Genomic DNA, 19,180 nt, shown 5'->3' with positions numbered 1-19,180 from the left:
TTATTACTATGTTATCCTTCTTTTACTCTTTAAAAAAAAAAATTATCCCTGGACACACTTATTATTTTTGTACTACATGCTATATTTTTATGTTAATGAATGGCATTTAAAAATTTTAAATTGGTATATATTTATAGTACATAATGATTATATTCATCATGTGGTATGGCTTTTATCTTTGTTTTTGCTTTTTGGGACAGGGTCTCACTATGTTTTAGACTGGCCTTGAGTTTACTATGTAGCCCAGGCTGGTCTCACTCACAGCAATCCTCCTGGCTCAATCTCTCCCATGCTGGGATTACAGGGGTGTGCCACCATGCCCAGTTGTTTGTTTTTTTTTTTTGAGACAGGGTCTCCCTATGTAGTTCAGGATAGCCTTGCAATCACTATGTAGCCCAGACTGGCCTCGAATTTGTGGGAATCATTCTGAAAGCAATAGGTTTATTTTGACTTATGAATAGTATTGGGGTTTTTTCCCCCTTATTTGGGAATAGAATCATTTTAAAAACTCATTTACTAACTTCAGATTCAATGGTTGCTAGCACTGTACATAAAAATGTAACTTGGAGGTCCGGGATGTGGTTCAGTGGTAGAGTTCTTGCCTTGCACGCACAAGGCCATCGGTTCGATCCCTAGTACCATCAAAATAAATAAATAAATTGCAACCTAAGTATATCACCTTTGTAACTTGCAACTTTGCTCTTTTTATTTATTAGCCCTCATAGCTTCTAAAGAGGTTTCCAATATGCAGTCATATAGAAAGTAAATTAAAGATCTTTCCATGCTTGATTTGCTAAAATTTGTTGATTTTTTCATAGTCTGCATTTGGGAAAAAAAGATATGTTGTTGTTGCCACATACTATGTAGTCTGTAATGAACGTGTACAGATCTTTCCCCCTCAAAATTAGGACTCACATAGCATTAATTTGTACGAAGTATTTATAAGTGATGTAGAGATGATTTCAGTACATGTGAGGATATGCATAGGCTTTATTATGCCATATATAAAGGACTTGAGCATCCTGGAACCAACTCCATGGAAATCTAGGGATGTCTGTACTAAATTATTCAGAGAAACTGTAGACCTTTGCAGACATAAGCACAGTTCTGAAACCTGTCCTTTTGGTAAGAAAATCTACATACATCTATATTAGTGAACAGCAGGGTCAGGCACATGCGTTTCTATCTGGTTATTTCCCTTTCTGCCTTGGAAACATGTTTTCACATTAAGGAGCAATTGGGATTCTGACACTTTGTCCAGACAGTGATCACCACAAGCAGCTGTTACCTGCGAGGCTTTATCTGCGTATCAAAATGCTTGTTCACTATGCACTTTCTCTCAACCATACCCTACACACTCTCCCTCCTCCCTAAAAGCCCAAGCTCCTACCTCTTTGTTTAGTTCTATATAAAATTAAAACTATGGCTCTCCGGGGTCTCAAACTGTGTATATGGCACTCCTGCTTAACAGAATGTTATTTTTCCCCAATTAATCTATTTTCAATTTATTTTATTGACTAAAATGATCGAAACTTCGAAGGGACAAGAGAAAAATTGAAAGTTCTCTACAGCTCTGTGTGTAAATGCTACCTATGGTTAGAAGAAACATAAGCACATAACAGGGGCTCTGCGCTTGGCATACAGCAGATGCATGGTAGTAACTCCTCAATGAAATGACCAGCCCTAAAATGTTTAAGATCCAGGGCAAACTGATGAGCCGAAGAGCGGGCTAGTTGCTGCCCCTCCCACTGGACGAACTAGAAGGGACCAGAGAGCTGCACTTAGGACCCCGGCAAGCCTCTTCCCAAGGCCCGCCCCTTCCGCTTTCAGGACGTTCAGTCTACGTCCAGAATTGGAATGGCCTAATCCCAAATCGGAAACTAGATAAATTGTTTTTCCGATAAAAACAAACGAGCCACTATTGCTCCCTTTGAAAATCTGGTTTCTTAGTGTACCCATTTTCTAAAATTCCCAGGCCTTGCCTTCTCCACATTTACCCCCCTCACCTCCCGGAATGGTAGCGTCCACCTAGGGTGCAAACAACCTAGGGGGTGGAGCACACCATTCAAAGAGAGGGAGGGCTTGAGGTATGTATCAAAACAAACACCCTTCCTTTGCAAAAGCAATAACCAAGTAATCCAGAAAAACAGAGTCGGGGAGGGGAGCAGTAGCCTCACTCCGAAAGCAGCAGGAACCAGCCTAAAACATTTTTTTCTTTCTACTCCCCTCTATTCGGGTGAACAGTGAGCTGCTCCGACAAAAAGAAACCGGAAACGCTACCGCGGGCAGCAGAAATGTAAATGTGGAGCCGAACAATAACAGGGCTGCCAGATCTCTCAGATCTGATGGTCTCAGGGGCAAACCTTTCATTTAGCATTTGCCACTTCTACGGCTGACATTCTTTAACTGGATTTTCTCCACGTAGCGGAGCCGGGGGCCCGCTGAAAATACCACCCCAGGAAGGACAAAGGTCCGGAAGTTGTGGAGCATTAGCAGCTTGGGCTTCCCGGGCCATCCCAATTAATTTCAGAATGGAGCCCAGGGTTTCCAGTAGGATGCCATGAACTCTAAAGTCTCGAGGCATGAGTTCCTGAAGTCTCAGACCCAAGTGCTTTGTGCATCTTATTTTAGGGCCTCCCAACAGCTAGCACCGAGTAGACAGGTGTGCTTGCGGGGGGTATCCCTTGGGCCAGCTCAGTTTCCCGAAGTCCCAACTCCCTGTACAGGTGTCTATCTTTGGGTCTGGCTGGGTCTAACATCCCCATCATCTACTTCCAACATTGGCTTCCTATACTGATCCCGCTACCTAAGCTTCTATTCCCCCCACTCACCCAAATTCGCTAAGTCCCCACTGCCCCACCCCCAAGCCCTGCGATTCTCGCAGCAAATCCTCGGAGCCCGAGAGTCCGTGACTCAGGGAGGATTCATCACCCTTACTCAAGAGCTTACCCGGTTCTCAGGGGAGCGTGTCACGGTCCTTGGAGGCACGCTCCGAGCCCGGACACCAGGTACCCCCGGAGCCCAGCAGCTACCTGCTTTCAGGATGGTGGCTCTGGACTTTTGAGCAGCTCAAAACTTTTAGCGCCAGTCTGAGCACATGGGAGGGGGAAATCCCAATCCCAGCAGCCCTCGCGAGACTACTGGCACAAAGCTGGACAGTCGCCATGGCAAGTAAGGGCAAGTAATTTGCCTGGAGGCGGAGAAGGAAAGGAAATGGAGAGTTGCGAAAGTGGGTGCGGAGAGAGGATTCTCTGGTGCTATTCTGTTAGTGGTGCTATAGCTACTAATATTTTGGGGTGGTAAGGTACTACAAGCCGGTGCTGTGAGGGCAGAATCGGTGGAAAACATTTTGGAGGAGTCTTGCTACTGTGTGAAGTATAAAGGGTGGAAGGGAGAAAACCTTTGCATTTGCCGTTCATTCTGCCTGGAACGCTGTTCTTTCAGCTCCAGTTGAATCATTTTTTCCTTATCAGCTAAAATGTCACCTTTTAGGAAGGCTTTCCTTAATATCTCAGTCTGAGACGTTCCCGTAGGTACTTTATATCACATCTTGTTTAATTTCCTTTATAATCCTTATCACCATCTGTAAAGGTTTGTCTGTTCATTGCCTTCCACGCACAGCAACAAAAACCGTATGAGGGCAGAGAATTTGTTAACTATATTGTTCATTGTTATAGTCTCCAATGCTTAGATAGGAAAAGTATAATCTTGATTGATAGTATTTATTGAGTGAATGAAGACAAGTCAGGAATTTGGCGAGGGAGATGTATTAGAAGCGCCAAACCTGTAAAAATCACGCGCCCTCTGCAGGCGAGAGGGGGCGTTAAGGATAACCGCGGGAGACTGTCCGGTGCTTTCACCCAGGTAAAGCCTTCGGACTACAACTCCTAGCAGCCACCGGGAGTCCCCAGGGTAACCTAAGCGGTTACTTCCCGGCCCACGCCTCCTGGGGTTGCGCGCGAAATCTGATCCCGGGTACCAAGGTCCAATCGGAAGGGGTTCCCAAGTCCCGCGAGAGCAAGTAGCGCGTAGCGACCCACGGAACGCGGTGCTTTCGGTTTGGTATCCGCGCTGTGGGCCTCTCTTTCCCGGGGTTTTCTGCCTCTCTCCGGTAGAAGAAGGGAGGTACTGGTTAGCGTTTTCCAGTTTTGCGTCCGGATTCCTGAGAACTTCGGAGCCTTCCCCGCCACACCGCTGGTGCCGGCAGAAGCGGGTTGCCGGCCAGGGGCGAGAGTCTGGTGCGCTTCCTCCGCACTATGAAGATGTCGGAGAAGTGGCTCTTGTCACCCGACAGGCTTCCTTCACACCAGGCCCCCGCTCCACCCGGTCCCTCTCCCCAGGACTCCCTGATGGATGAAAATACAAACCCTGAAGTGACCCCACCGTCACCCGCAGGGGATGACCCGCCCCTAGCGTCGCCAGGTCCCGTCGCTGGCCCAAGTGTGTCGCAGGAGCTGGCGGAGAGGCGCCCGTCTTCTCCCTCCGCTCCCCTGGAAGCGCAGTTGGATACTGCTAGGGACTCCAGTCCTCGAGTCGAGGAGCAAGAACTTTCAGAAAGCGCAAGCCAGCCTGCAGAAGAAACAAACGAGCCGGAGCTGGGGGCTGGCGAGGCCGCGGAAAACCTCTCTGAGGAGCCCGCTCCCGAGGGTGAGGGAGACAAGTAAGTGGGTGATCTAGAATCCGAGGAGAGTGGAAACGTGAGCGACCTTATGCGCCAGCCCCCAGCCCCACTGCGCCTGGCCCATTTTCCTTTCCCTCTGGTGACCCAGATTTGTTGTTCCTCATCTTCCTTCCAGCATTTGGAGCTACGGCTTCTCCCAGCTACCACGATTTCTTAGTGGTTCCTGGTCCGAATTCAGTGCCCAGCCTGAGAACTTCTTGAAAGGCTGTAAGTGGTAAGTAAGGACAGTGGAGCAGGGAGTTGAGCACCCTGGGGATTTTCACCTGAAAACTCTACACTTATTTGGGAGAAGGATCCGTGAGAAGTGGGTGAAGGAGTAGGAAATCCCTCTGATGACGGAGCTTAAGTTTCGTCTAGGACAGCGGTGGTGAGCCTATGGCAGGCCTGCCGCAGTGGGCTGTTTGTATCATTGAAAGCTCTAAAAGGCTCACCGTCACTGATCTAGGACTTTGTGTTTCATATCAAGGACTGTGGCCCACTTACCATTTCATATCAAGGACTGGGGCCCGCTTACCATTTAGGTGGGCTCAGCCCTCGTTGTACACTTGGAAGGCCTCACCAATTTTCTAACTCTTTGCTATATTTCTAGGGCTCCTGATGGCTCTTGCATCTTGACCAATAGTGCGGATAACATCCTGCGGATTTATAACCTGCCCCCAGAGCTGTACAATGATGGGGAGGAAGTGGAGTACACAGAAATGGTGAGGGTAGGGGTGAACTTTGCCTGTTTATTGAGGGAGAAATACAGTTCACAGGTTTCCTGTTCATAAGGGGGAATTTACACATCTAGCTTTTGCTTTTTTTTTTTTTTTTTTTTTTGAGTGAAGGTCTGGATATGTAGTCCAAGCTGGGCTGGAACTCACTATGTAGCCCAGGCTGACCTCAAATTTGTGGCAGTCCTCCTGTCTCAGCTTTACAGTTGCTAGGATTACCGGTGTGTGACACCACACCCTGCTCCACGTGTAGCATTTCTGCTTTGAATTCTGAAGTCATTTAGAGATATTCATCCCCTCTATAGTGAGGAATACATGTTTTCTGTAGAAAGATAGTGGCTTTCAGCTGAGTGTGGAGGCTGAAAAAGGAGGATCACCAGGAGTTCAAGGCCAGCAAAAATAGAAAGTGGTGGTTTTCTTGTAACAGTAGTTAATTTATATATATGTATTTATTGAATAACTAGCAATAAGTCAGTCACCGTGGTTAGTGCTAGTATATTAAAAGAGGGGAAGAGAGATAAAAAGTTGATTGTTTTTCTTGTGTGATTTGCAAACGTAAACCATTAAGTAATCAGTATCCTTACAGACACATGTGGTGGTGTATGTTAGGGGAGGCTGAGGCAGGAGGATTGAAAATTCAATGTCAGCTTGTGCAGTATACTGAGACTGTTTTAAAATTTTTTAAAAGGGCTGGGGCTGTAGCTCACCATAGGCTGCATAGTGATACTTTGTCTCTAGAAACACGGTAAATTACATGTTCTGAAGGAAATAAACAGAGAAACAAATTATCAGAATGTAGCACTTTAGATATTGTAGTAAGGGTGGGTTCTGAAAAGGAGACCTGTGAGCTGAGACCCAGAAGATGATAATGGATTAGACATGAGGGGAATGAGGAAAGGGCCATCCAGAAAGAGGCAATGATAAGATAGACTGAGCTGGAAAACAGCAGTGTACGTTCACACAACCTTCGTGAAGTGTGTCAGTGTGGAGGAAAGTAGGGTGAGGAGGGCGAGTTGATGAGCAGCCATCGTTGGTTCTGTGCAGAGGCCTTTTAGAGTCTGAGAAACCATGGGACAGTTTTTTTCTTCCTTTTTTGAAACAGGGTCCCACGATATAGCCCAAGCTGACCTTGAACTTGTGATTTTTCCCATTTCAGTCTCCCAAGTGCTGGGATTACAAGCATTTGCCACCATGCCCAGCTTGCATGGGAGAGTTTTGAAAGAGAAGAGTGTACCAGAGGAAAAGAGAGAGTGAATGGATTGTGGGTAAAGTAGATAAAGAAGGGTTTATTAGGTGCTGTAGTGATGTCAGGAATAACCCACCAGAGAGGGAGGAATTGATGCTTGTCTTAGTCTGGTTTTTATTGCTATGATAAAATGACAAAGGGCTGGGGATTTAGCTCAGCGGCACAGCGCCTGCCTGGCAAGTGCAAGGTCGTGAGTTTGATTCCTGGTACTGGAAAAAAAAGCAAAAAAAAAAAGGATAAAATGCCAAGAACTGGGCAACTTATTAAAAAAAGTTTATTTCTCACAATTCTGGAATCAGGAAAGTCCAAGATCCAAGGGGAAATGTGGGAGTGTTCCACTACATCATAAGCTGATGGAGGGCACTCAGGGTGAGCTCACAAGCCTAGGTCTCTCTTCCTCTTTTTATAAAGCCTCTGATCCCACCATGGGGCCTCCCTCATGACTTCATCCAACGCTGTTTGCCTCCCAAAGGCCGCCTCCAAATGTCATCAGCGTGTGAGTTTAGGGTTTAAGTTCTGAACACATGAACTTGTGGGAGAACACATTGAAGCCACAGCAGTGCTGGGGGGAAGGTACCAGACTTCTGAGATCACTGGACTTAAGCACAGAATCCTCCCTTAAAATATGAAGAAAGGGGGGTTCAGAGGCAGCTGTTTGGATGTTTCTGTCTCTTGGCTTCTGTGTTCTTCAGCTGGAGGAAGAGGTTCCGTGTGGGAAGAGCAGAAAGCAGGGGATGACCCATTCCTCAAACACCATTGAGGAAGCCTGGTGTGGTGGCACAGGCCTGTAATCTCAGCACTCTGGAGGCTGAGGCAGCCTGGGCTACAAAGTGAACTCAAGGTCAGCCTGAACTTCATAGCAAGACCCTCTCTCCAAAAAAAAGAAAAGAAAAGAAAAGAAAAAAGTCACTGAGAATTGTGATGGTACTAGTATGCTTTGACAGAGTTGTGTCCTGATAAACATGTCAGTGTGCATTGCTGGTTTTTTTGTTGTTGGTTTGTGTGTGTGTGTGTGTGTGTGGTACTGGGGATGGAACCCAGGGACACTGTACCACCAAGCTACATTCCCAGCCTTTAATTTTTTTGTTTTTCTAAGTAACAAGGTCTTACAGGCTGCCCAGGCAGACCCTGAACTAGTGCCACCACAACTGGCTATATATGTTGTTCTTTGCTTAGTGTTCACTAGAGGGTTTTTTTCCTTATAAGACAGGGTCTTGTTATGCTGCCCAGTCTGGCATCTAACCAGTGATCTTCCCACCTCAGGCTCCCACGTATGAGAGACTGAAGCCCTGTGTCATTGCACATAGCTGTTATAGCTGTTGCTAACCAGTTTTTTGGGGCAGGGCAGAGGGATAAGCTGATACTGAGGATTAAACCTGGAGCCTTCTCACTGAGCTATATCCCCAACCCTTTTTAAATTTTGAGACAGGGTCTTGCTAAGTTGCTCAGGGTGAGTCTGACCTTACAGTCCTCCTGCCTCAGCTTCCTGCAGTGTTGAGATGACAGTCTTGCCCCACCGTGCTCAGCTTGTGCTAAGCATTTGAATTGAGACCTGTTAGTATGATTGTGCATCTTTCCTGGCCAGTTAAGTGACTCTTGTTTCCTTTTTTGTAAAGTGAGCAAGATAATGACATTCACCTCACAGAGTTGTTTGGGAATTAATAATTAATGTAAAGTGCTTAAAGCTGTGTCTGGCATATAGTGATTGTTAAATAAGTACTAGTATTCATTGGTGTCCGTTTCATGTACAGGTGGAATAGGAGGATGGTCTGGTTGGGGATTGCCAGAAAGAGTGACACCAGTAGTATCCTGAGAGTGTCCTCAGGGGCCTGCTTGGCAAGGTGGACTAGAAGTGGATTATGAGTAGGAATTTGATGAAGGTGAATAATTTTCTGGTAGAAATAGGAGAGCAAGCTAACTGGGTTGGTTGGAGGTGGGAGCAGGAGAATGAAGTTGAAGTGTACTGTCTTGGTGATGCCCAATCCTAGGATTGACCATGAGAGTGGGCAGCAGATGCTGTGGAAGAAGTAAAGGCATGAGTCAGGGCCAGATGTTGGACAAGTCCATTCATTCTTTCATCATTTTGTTTCTTAACACATTTTTGTTTTGTTTTATTTTTGAGGTAGGGTCTCAGTATGTAGTTTAGGCTATCCTTAAACCCACAGTGATCCTCCTGCCTCAGCCTCCTGAGTGCTGCGATTACAGGCATGCACCACCATACCTGGCTTGTTTCTGTTTTCTTGAGACAGCATCTTGCTAGATGTCTAGACTGGCCTTCAACTCCTGGGTTCCAACCATCCGCCTGCCTCAATCTCCTGAATAGTGGGGACTCGGGCACACCATCATGGCCAGTTAATGCTTTTTTGTTTTTCTTTTTGTTTGTTTGAGACAAAGTCTTGCTATGTAGTTCAGGCTTGCCTTGAATTCACTATGTATCAAGACTGGCCTTGAACTCCTGCCTCAGTCTCCTGGAGGTTGGGATTACGGGTATGTGCCACCATGCACAGCTTTTTTTTTGAGACAGGGTTTTGCTATGTAGTTCATGCTGGCCTTGAACTCACTATGTATAGCCTAGGCTGACCTTAAACTTACAGTGATCCTTCTGCCTCAGCCTCTCAAGTGCTGCAATTAATAGGTCTGCACCACCATGCCTTGCTCAGTTTAATGCATTTTTATTGAGCACATTTTGTAAAGCACACTGTTTGAGGTACTGAGAGCTAGACAGGCACAAAGTATACAAAAGTCCTTGTTCTTGTGAAGCTAATAACAAAGTGCTGGGCATGATGGTATATATCTGTTTCCCTAGCTATGTGGGAAGCTGAGGCAGGAGGATTGCAAATTTGAAGGTACCCTGGGCAATTTAGCAAGACCCTGTCTCAAAATAAAAAGATCTGGGACTGTAGCTCAGTCGTAGAGGGAGAGCAATACAGAGGGGTAGCCAGGCTAATAAGAAGTACAGGGGAGCATGTGTTTGGGGAAGTGAAAGATTTGGAAATGAGTGGGGAGTGAGGCGATACCCGCCCACCTCCTGTCCTTGAAGTGTGTACTGGTGAGAGGGCCACAGGGCTCAGCCAGGTCCTGGCAAGTCCCGAAGGCAAATAGAGCCTTCTGAGGAGAAAATGAGAAATAGGAGATTTTAGATCCTAGAGGAGGAATTTCAGAGGCCCCAGGTCAGGGTGGGGAGGGTGCTCAGAAGAGGGTGGCGTTGGGGCAGGTTGGGGTGGTACAGAGTAGTAGACATGCCTAGGTGATACGGATGACCCAGAGGATGGACCTCCTTACTTTCTAGGGTCAAAGTGGTCAGGGGTCTCGGTGGCTTCCCAAAGAAAGGTGTCTGTTGTGGTTGGCCTGGTTCTGGAGGCTCACCTCATGTCCACCTCCTAGACTGTGGCTGCAGGTGTCCAAGTTCTGTGGGAGGGCAAAAGACACTGGAAGCCCTGGTTTCTGAACAGAGACTGGCAGTGTCTCAAGTCCAGGGCCTCTGGTGCAGCTTTCCTGAAAGAGCTCAGGAGCAGAGCATGGTTAGAAGAGAGTCTGGCAGTGTGGGAGGTTGCTTGATTTTTGTGCATATATGTTGTAGAGAAAGAGAAATGTTAGTGAGGGAAAGTTGTCAGGCATGGTGGCATCCCAGCTCCTTGGGAAGCTGAGGCAAGGTTGTTAATTAGAGGCTATGTTGGGTAACTTAGTGAGGCCCTTTCTCAACATAAAATTTTTAAAAAGACAAAGGATGTATCGCAGTGGTAGTATATGTAAAATGTGTGAAGCTGTAGGTTTAGTTCCCAGTACCATACCCCCCGCAAAAAAGGAAAAGAAAAATCATCATTAATTTCATTCTACAAAACGCAGTCCTGTAAATATTTTGGTTTGGTTGGGTTGTTTAGGACAGAGTCCTGTCCGTAGCCCAGGCTGGTCTGGAACTCGCAATCCTGCCTCAGTCTCCTGAGTGCTGGGATGACAGGTGTGTACCACCATAGACTATGCCTTTCTACATTCTGTCCAAGTACTGAAGCTTTTTATATTGTCTTAATAATCCTGTAGTAGTTTTGTGTCCTGCTTTTTCCTTTGAACAATCATATCCTAAATGTTTTTCCTGGTGGTCTGATCTTCACAGTTATTGTGTTTAATGATGTGTGATATTGCATTGAGTGCTTTTGATAGTTTTTTAACCTTTCCTTCCATTTTGGATATATGAGTTGTTTTTAGGATTATAATATCATAAATTAGTCTGCAGTAAATATCTTTTTATATTTTGAGGGAGGATCTTTCTTTTTCTCTTTTCTTTTTTGAGATTCTTGCTTTGTAGTTCAGGCTAGCTTTAAACTTACTATGTAGCCCAGGCTGGCCTCCAAGTTGCAGCAATCCCTCTGCCACAGCCTCCTGAGTGCTGAGATTACACCATGCCTGGCTTCTCTTTTCTTTTGAAAGAAAAAAAGAAAAGGGGATTGAACCCAGGACCTTGTACATAGGGAGATTTTTATTTATTTTATTTATTTTATTTATTTTATTTGAGACAGGGTCTCACTATGCTGTTCAGACTGGTCTTGAACTTACTTTATAGCCCAGGCAACTCACAGCAATCCACCTGCCTCAGCCTCCCGAGTGCTGAGATTATAGGCATGCATCACCATGTCTAACCATAGGGAGATTTTTTTTTTTAAAGAAGAATTTTATGAGTTAAGGAATATTGTAGGTCAGACATCATATACACATATATATGTGTATAATTTTTATGTCTTGCGTTGTGGTCAATTTGTTTTCAGAAGCTTTTTGTGTCTTTTTTTCACTTAATAATCCACTCCAGTGAATAGTGGATGGATGAACCAGTTCTATTTCAACCTCAATGTAGTGGTCAGTTTCTTGTGTTGCTGGGACAAAATACCTGACACTGACAACTTGGAGGAGTGGTTTATTTGGCTCACAAATACAGAGGTTTAATCCATGGCCCTGTGACTGTAAGGCAGAAACATCGTGGGGGAAAGATGAGGTGGAACAAAGCTGTTTACTCCACGGTGGGCAGGAAGACTCCTCAGAGGCTTCCAGCTCCTAACAGCACAGCCAGCTGTGGGCATCAGTGTAGCACCCACTGTGAGCACTGAGCTCTGAGCACCCACTCATGAGAGTAGATCCCCCGCCCTCCAGTTGCCTCTCTAGGAATCTCGTAATCCAGTCCAGTTGACAATTGAGATTATTTGGCACAAGCCCTCAATAGTGTTCTCATTTGCATTGTTTGCAAGCTTAGCATTTGGAAATTGATAAAATTTGTATACATGGGGAAATTGTGGGAGGATATTTTTGGGTACAGTTGGCTGTCTCTGTCTATGGGTCTGCATTTGTGGATTTGACCAGCCACAGATCCAAAATATTTGACAAAAAAGAATTGTGTCTATACTGAACATATAGATTTTTTTTGTCATTATTTTTATTTTAAACAAATACAACGTGATAGTTACTTACTATCGCATAGGTATTATAGGTAGCATAGGTATTATAAGTAACCTAGAAGTGATTTAAATTATATGGGAGAATATGTGTAAGTTCTATGTAAAGACTAAGCCATTTTATTTTTATGTATTTTGCAGTATTGGGATTGAACCCAAGGCCTTTGCGTTGAGCTATATCCCCAGTCCATTTTAGGTTTTTTAAGATTTTGATTATTCGCTTGCTTGTTTTTGAGACAGGATCTTTTACGTATTCCAGTGTGGCCTTGAACTCACTATGTAGCCTAGGCTAACCTTGAATTTGAGTGATCCTCCTGCCTCAGCCTCCCGAGTGCTGGAATTATAGGTGTGCGCCACCGTACCTGGCATATTTTTTATTTTGAGATAGAGCCTCACTAAGTTGTTCAAGCTGAGTTGGCATCCTTTGGCCTTCGCCTCCCAGAATGCTAGAATTACAGGCATGTAGTACATGCCCATCTGTTTCACCATCTTCTGTAAGTGACTTGAGCATCCATGTATTTTGATATGGGATGGGGGATCCTGGAGCCAGTGTCCCTCAAATCCTGGGAGATGACTGTATTTCCATATACCTGTGTGAACTAGGTCGTCTGTCCAACATAGTTTTCTAGTCCCTCTCCTCCCTTCTCAGTCACTTCACAGAGCTTTCTGAAACTTGTATTCCTAACTACCTAGTCTCTTCCCTAACTACTCGCCTATAGCTCTTTTTTTCTCATTTGTGGTGCTGGGGGTGGAACCTAGCACCTGGCACATGCTAGGCGTGCTCTCTACCACTAAACTACATCCCCAGCCCTAGCCTCTGGCTCTTGATCTCTTCACCACCCCTCTGTGCCTCTCCGGGAGGGACTTGGCTTTCTCTGTGCCCTCCATCTCTTAGGTTAGGGACAAGGGTATCCTTATTCTCAAATGCTAGAGTCTCATTTTTGCAAAATCTTCCTTTGAGACTATGCTCTCTGATTTCCCTCACTCTCACTCACCAACTCACGGCTTTCCTATGTTCCTAAGTCCTCCACCATCTTTGTGGCTTCAAGTATGAGGCCAGAAGTCAGGATCTCATCCTTTAATCTTCCTTCTCCAAACCTCACACATCCAATTAATTACCAAATCTCATTAAATCTACCTAATCTTTCTAATCTACCTACTGTTCCCCACACCACTGCCTCTACTTTAAATCAGGGTATTATTATTTTGGGCCTTGTGTTCCTGAAATGGTCTCTTGTCTCCCTTTGTTCACAAAAACATGTACTGATTGCTGATTACACACTAGGTGTTGGGACGACTCCCACCACCTCAGAGAGGGACACTGCGGTGGGAGCAGTGCAGGGGACTTACGGCTTAGGGGAGGCTGCCCAGAGGAAGAAGCATCCCAGAGCCCTGGAAAATGGTGGGGATTCAATCTGAGGAGTTACTGGGGAGGTGAAGGAACAATACTCCAACTTGGAGATGATTACACATGAAAGCTGCAGGTTGAGAGTATGCTGAGTTGGTATCCTCTGGGACCTTGAGAGTCAATGGCGGGACGCCATTGGTGGGAGTAAGTAGGTAGAGGTGGATCTTGAATGGTGGTTGGGGGTGGACACCTTTGTAAGGAGGGGCCACATGGAGTCCCTGAAATGTTTTCAAAAGGAGAGTAACTTTGCACAGAATTCAAACTTAATAAGATCTTGGGGCCTCACTGTGACTGCAAGTATGGAGAATGGATGGGCCTGTTGGAGTGTGGGGTACGGGGAGACGTGGAGAACATGTCAAGTGCTGCAGAAATGCCAGCAAGAAGGCAGTGGCTTATACTGGGTTCTTAAGAGAGGGAAAGGGGAGAGGATAGATTGAGGGAAACCTAGAGGAGGAGCTGGCAGCTTTGATGAGTTGGGCCGGGAAACTGGTAAAGGAGTGGCCATGGTCAAGGCTGGTGTGTGCATTCCAGACTTGAAAACGGGGTGTGAGGGCCAGCAGGTGTGAAGGGGGAAGATGCCGGGCCTTTAGGGACAAATGGAGTTTGAAGTCCCTTTGAGATGCCTCAGTGGAGCTGTCTGCCAGGCACTTGGCCATATGGATTTAGAGCGGTGGAGTGAAAATTGAAGCCGTTGCTGGGTGACAGCTCTGTGAGGGTAACCTCTGATGAAGGATTGGCTTGTAGTCCTATTTAGAGAGTTTCTACAAATCAGTAAGAAAAACAACAACCTGGTTTTAAAAAAAGTGGGCAAAAATTATGAAAAGTTTACCTAAATGGCTGGTAAATATATAGAGAGATGCCTAACCTTACTTTATAGTAATGATGGAAACGCACATTTATGCTGTAAGAAAATACAGTTGTCTGGCCTTCAGACAGAAAAATTAAAGTCTAACAAGGCCAAGAGGACAAAGAGCACCAGATCAACCCCCAGCCTTTCCCTCCCTGTCTTCCTTCCATTCTTTTTGGTGGTACCAGGGATTGAACCCAGGGGTGTTTCACCACTAAGCTATGTCCCCACCCCACTTTTTTTTTTTGTTCTTGTTTTGTTACTGAAGATTGAAGGTTGAACCTGGGGCCTTCACACTGAATTATATCCCCAGGCCATTTTTTATTTTATTTATTTATTTTTCATTTTTTATTTTGAGACAGGGACTCGTTATATTGTGAAACTTTTTTTTTGGTACTGGGAATTGAACTTATGACCTTAGGCTTGCCAGGCAAGCACTTATGCCATTGAGCTATACCCTGGCGGGACTCGTTATATTGCTTAGGCTGGGCTTGAATTTGGTATGGTCCTGCATCAGTCTCCCAGAGTGCGAGGATTACAGGCTGTGCCAATATACCCTGCTCCTATCCCTGTACTTTTTTTTTTTTTTTTGGGGACAGAATCTTCCTAAATTACTCAAACTGGCCTTGAATTTGCCATCCTGCCTCAGCCTCCCAAGTAGCTAGGATAGCAGGTGTATCCTACCACACCTGGCTACCAGGCACTCTTACACACTGAGGTGAGGAGAACATATTAAGATTAGCACTTTGGGGGCTGGGGATTTAGCTCAGCGGCAAAGCGCCTGCCTGGCAAGCGCAAGGTCGTGAGTTCGGTTCCTGGTACCGGAAAAAAACAAAAAAAAAAAAAAAAAGGTTAGCACTTTGGAATCAAATTTGACATCTCAAAATTGGTGATGTGAATAACAGAGACCAGTGATTTTATTCTTCACCAGATGCTGTGAAGAAGCCCTTCTCCGTGTTTAGAATGTCTAAGGACATCAGCCAAAAGATAGAACCATCAGGGACTGTCTGCAGGAGAGGGTGAATCAGTGTGGTACATTGTAGAGCAGAGCACTGTGCAGCAATGCAATTTTTTTAACATTTACTATTTTAATCAGAGCAAAGTGTCACTGTGGCTAAATCGCACCCAAGTCACAGAGGCATACAGGCAGTGTAATACCGTAATAAACTTAAAAGTCATGCAATACAGTACTAGATACTGGGCTCCCCACCTCCCATATGACTGTATTGACTAAAGAAATGTGTGAGCTGTGTATGGTAGTGCATGTCAGTAATCCCAGCATTGGGAGGCTGAGGCAAGAGGATTGCTGCAAGTTCAAGGGCCAATCGGGGCTACCTAGTTCAAAGGAAGCCTGAAGTGCATAGAAAAACCCCATCTCAGGAAAAGGAAAAAGAAAGAAATGTGTGCGACTGGTAAATTAGGACAGTGTTACCTCTCAGGGAAGATTTCCACTAGGAAAGGGATTTTAACCTTTTTTTTCCTTCAGCTAAAGGAGGTCGCTTTTTGTTTGTTTGTTTGTTTGTTTGTTTTGGTTGTACTGGAGATTGAACCCAGTGCACTGAGCTACATATCTAGCTTTTTTTTCTTTTGTTTTTTTTTACTGTCTAAGACAGTCTCACTAAGTTGTTTAGTTGCCCTGGTTGTGTTTGAACTTGTGATCCTCCTGCCTAACCCTCCCTGAGTACTGGGATTACTGGCATGTACCACTGTGCTCAGCAGTTTTAGTTTTTAGTTTTTTGGTTTTTTTTTTTAAATCTTTGCATGTTTGAACTATTTGTTTTTGCAGTACTGGAGGTCAAACTCAGGGCCTTATGCATGCGAGGCAGGTACTCTACCACTGAGCTATACCCCCAACCCTAATCTTTAAAGGCTAAAGTGGGACCTCATAGGTGCTCAGTAAATATTTCTATTATTGTTTTTGTCTTTGGGTTTGGTTATTAGTTTCTGTCTCTGCTTTTAAAAAGTTGAATCTATGTTGCTGTTAGTGACCTAAATCTTGAGGCTGAGTTGAACGTTGAAGATTTGCTTCTTTATACTCATCTGCTTTCTCCTGTCTGGTTAGTGCTAACACATGATCTTCTCATCTGTAAAATGCTAGGGGCGTGGGCCACTGACTCCCCCCCTGCTGGTGACCCTGTCATTCCTGCATCTCTGCCTAGGTCCCTGTCCTTCGAATGGTGGAGGGTGATACCATCTACGATTACTGCTGGTATTCTCTGATGTCCTCATCCCAGCCAGATACCTCCTAGTAAGTGATGTCCTTTGCCTCCCCCTTACTCCCCTACAAGATTTAAGGGAATCCTCCCCTGAGTGTCAGGGCTGCCAGGGATATCTGAAGGTTTGTGTGTCCCTCAGATTGGAGCTGAGAGGGCCGGTCAGTTGGCTTCCTCCCCTTCCTTTGACAGTGCCTGGGCCTCAGTGTCCATGTCTCTCTCAGCGTGGCCAGCAGCAGCCGGGAGAACCCGATTCACATCTGGGATGCATTCACTGGAGAGCTCCGAGCTTCCTTCCGTGCCTACAATCACCTGGTACAAACCTCCTTGCCCACCCTGGCTCTTCTCCTGGCCCAGCTCTCTTTCTTTGAAGATGGCCAAGGCTTTGCAAGGAGCTGTTTTTAGCCCTTTCCTGCCCCCAGGACGAGCTGACGGCCGCCCATTCACTCTGCTTCTCCCCGGATGGCTCCCAGCTCTTCTGCGGCTTCAACCGGACCGTGCGTGTCTTTTCCACATCCCGGCCTGGCCGAGACTGTGAGGTGCGAGCCACCTTTGGTAAGCATCTGCGCCTCCAAGGGAGGAGGAGAGGCACGGATAGGGGCCTTGTGTGAGCCAGTGGGGGCTACCTGTGGGGTTTTGCTTTGCTCTCCGTGTAGCCTGGGAGGCAGGTCATACCCAATTGCAGAGGAGAAAGCCAACAGAGTTAGAGAAAGCTTTCCCAAGATCAACCTTAGCTCGTTAAAGAATTAGTTTGCATCTGAACCCATGTCTTGTAAACTATACATTTTGGTCTCTAAAAATCTTCTAATCTCAGGCTTGGCATGGTGGTGCACATTGTAATCCTAGCACTGGGGAGGCTGAGGCAGGAGGATCACTGCAAGTTTGAGGCCAGCCTGGGCTATACACATAGTGAGTTCAAGACCAGCCTGAACTACATACATGGCAAGACCCTGTCAAAAATAATAATTTTTTTGTGGTGCTGGGAATGGAACTTAGGGCCTTACAAGTGCCAGGCCAGTTTTCTCCCACGGAGTTTCCCTGCTCCCCTAGAAAATTTGAGGTGAATAGATTCCACTGAATCTATTTCCTGTAGACTTTGCTCTTTCCCTTCTAGGAAAAGCGGGGATTGGAGAGGGAAGATAGAAGCCTTGGGCATTTAGAGCCTCTGAGGGGATAGAAGGACCTAGGAAACATCAGAGGTCTTTGTGCTGCTGGTGACAAAACAGGGCGGGGGAGATGTTGAATCCCAGCACATTGGTGCTGGGGCCAGGGACTGCGGTGTACCTCTGCTTCTAACGACAGGTGCTGTTGCCCTCTCCTCCACTTTGTTCCTTTCTTCCTTCTCTAGCAAAAAAGCAGGGCCAGAGCGGCATCATCTCCTGCATAGCCTTCAGCCCTACCCAGCCCCTCTATGCCTGTGGCTCCTACGGTCGCTCTCTGGGCCTGTATGCCTGGGAGGATGGCTCCCCTCTTGCCTTGCTGGGTGGGCATCGAGGGGGCATTACCCACCTGTGCTTCCATCCTGATGGCAACCGCTTCTTCTCAGGAGCCCGCAAGGTAGGGGTCGCATGCTAAGAGCCCAAAGCAGTAGGTGGGCAGTGGTGCAGGAGTGGGGATGTAGTCTGTAGTGTGTTGGGCAGTGCCAAGCTTTAGGCAGGTAGGGACATGGGGGAGGCGGGTGAGATAGGCAGTCTAGGCCCCTGTTCTGTGTCTTTAGGATGCTGAACTTCTGTGCTGGGATCTCCGGCAGCCTGGCCACCCACTATGGTCCCTGAGTCGGGAGGTAACCACTAACCAGCGCATCTACTTCGATTTGGACCCGTGAGTGAGCACGGCCCCTTCCTGCCTAAGCCTTGATGCCCCGGGAATGCCAGAGCCGGACTGTACAGTACCATTCCTGGGTGTGAGAGTTTCCTGCCCCAGGGATAATGCTCGCCTGCCGACAAGTCTCTCTCTCCCAGGAGCGGGCAGTTCCTAGCGAGTGGTAGCACCACCGGGGCGGTCTCTGTGTGGGACATCAGTGGGGCTGGTGACGATGACGGGAAGCCAGAGCCTGTGCTGAGTTTTCTGCCGCAGAAGGACTGCACCAATGGAGTGAGGTCTGCAGTTGTCTTCCATGGGGCTAGGGAGAGGGAGGTGATCCCTGCGGGAGCCAGCATCCCGGCTCCACAGTCCCTTGGTGTCTTCCACCAGCCTGCATCCTAGTCTGCCTCTGTTGGCCACTGCCTCTGGTCAGCGTGTGTTTCCAGAGCCCACCGAAAGCGGGGACGAAGGGGAGCAGGTGCCGGACCTTCCACTGCTCTCCCTGCGCCATGTCCACCTCGAGTGTCGGCTCCAGCTCTGGTGGTGTATGGGGGATCCAGACCCCAGTAACCCTGATGACCACCAGGGTGAGACCAGACAAGGAAAGACAGAGGGAGGTGGGGTTGAACTTACATAAAAAGGTTTTATATGATACTAGAGTCTTTGTGTCTGTTTGGGGAGGCAAATGCTAAATGACAGAGGTATGAGCTGGGTACCAGCACTAGTGGGTTCCCTTGTCCTGCCGCAGGGTGACTGGCATATTGTTCCTGAAACCAGGGGTTGAGAGGTGGGACTAGGCAGGAGCCAATAGAATACTGAGCTGGTGTGAAG

General features: G+C 46.6%; 2 protein-coding genes across 4 annotated transcripts in view; one reads left to right on the top strand and one right to left on the bottom strand.

The window, feature by feature from the left end:
* Positions 1-3,118, bottom strand: part of Tp53 (tumor protein p53) — a 15,326-nt gene extending 12,208 nt beyond the window's left edge. For both annotated transcript variants that reach the window (XM_005399463.2, XM_005399464.2), the window contains exon 1: positions 2,950-3,118. The gene's annotated coding sequence lies outside the window, so the exon portion shown is untranslated. The remainder of the gene's footprint in view (positions 1-2,949) is intronic.
* A 634-nt stretch (positions 3,119-3,752) lies between these two features.
* Positions 3,753-19,003, top strand: Wrap53 (WD repeat containing, antisense to TP53). 2 transcript variants are annotated; one of them, XM_013522145.1, is made up of 10 exons: positions 3,753-4,660; positions 4,797-4,895; positions 5,271-5,388; positions 16,493-16,581; positions 16,771-16,861; positions 16,969-17,101; positions 17,895-18,103; positions 18,264-18,367; positions 18,508-18,645; positions 18,740-19,003. In XM_013522145.1, the coding sequence occupies exons 1-10, from the start codon at positions 4,257-4,259 to the stop codon at positions 18,984-18,986; spliced, it is 1,632 nt and encodes a 543-aa protein (XP_013377599.1). In that variant the 5' UTR covers positions 3,753-4,256; the 3' UTR covers positions 18,987-19,003. The 2 variants fall into 2 exon arrangements, with proteins under 2 accessions (XP_013377599.1, XP_005399522.1); XM_005399465.2 differs by having other exon boundaries at positions 3,760-4,660; positions 5,271-5,382.
* The last annotated feature ends 177 nt before the right edge of the window (positions 19,004-19,180 follow it).

This window comes from Chinchilla lanigera, unplaced genomic scaffold (assembly GCF_000276665.1).
Source record: "Chinchilla lanigera isolate Chin_1 unplaced genomic scaffold, ChiLan1.0 scaffold00066, whole genome shotgun sequence".
Lineage (NCBI taxonomy): Eukaryota > Metazoa > Chordata > Mammalia > Rodentia > Chinchillidae > Chinchilla > Chinchilla lanigera.
This window is presented reverse-complemented; position numbering and strand designations above follow the sequence as displayed.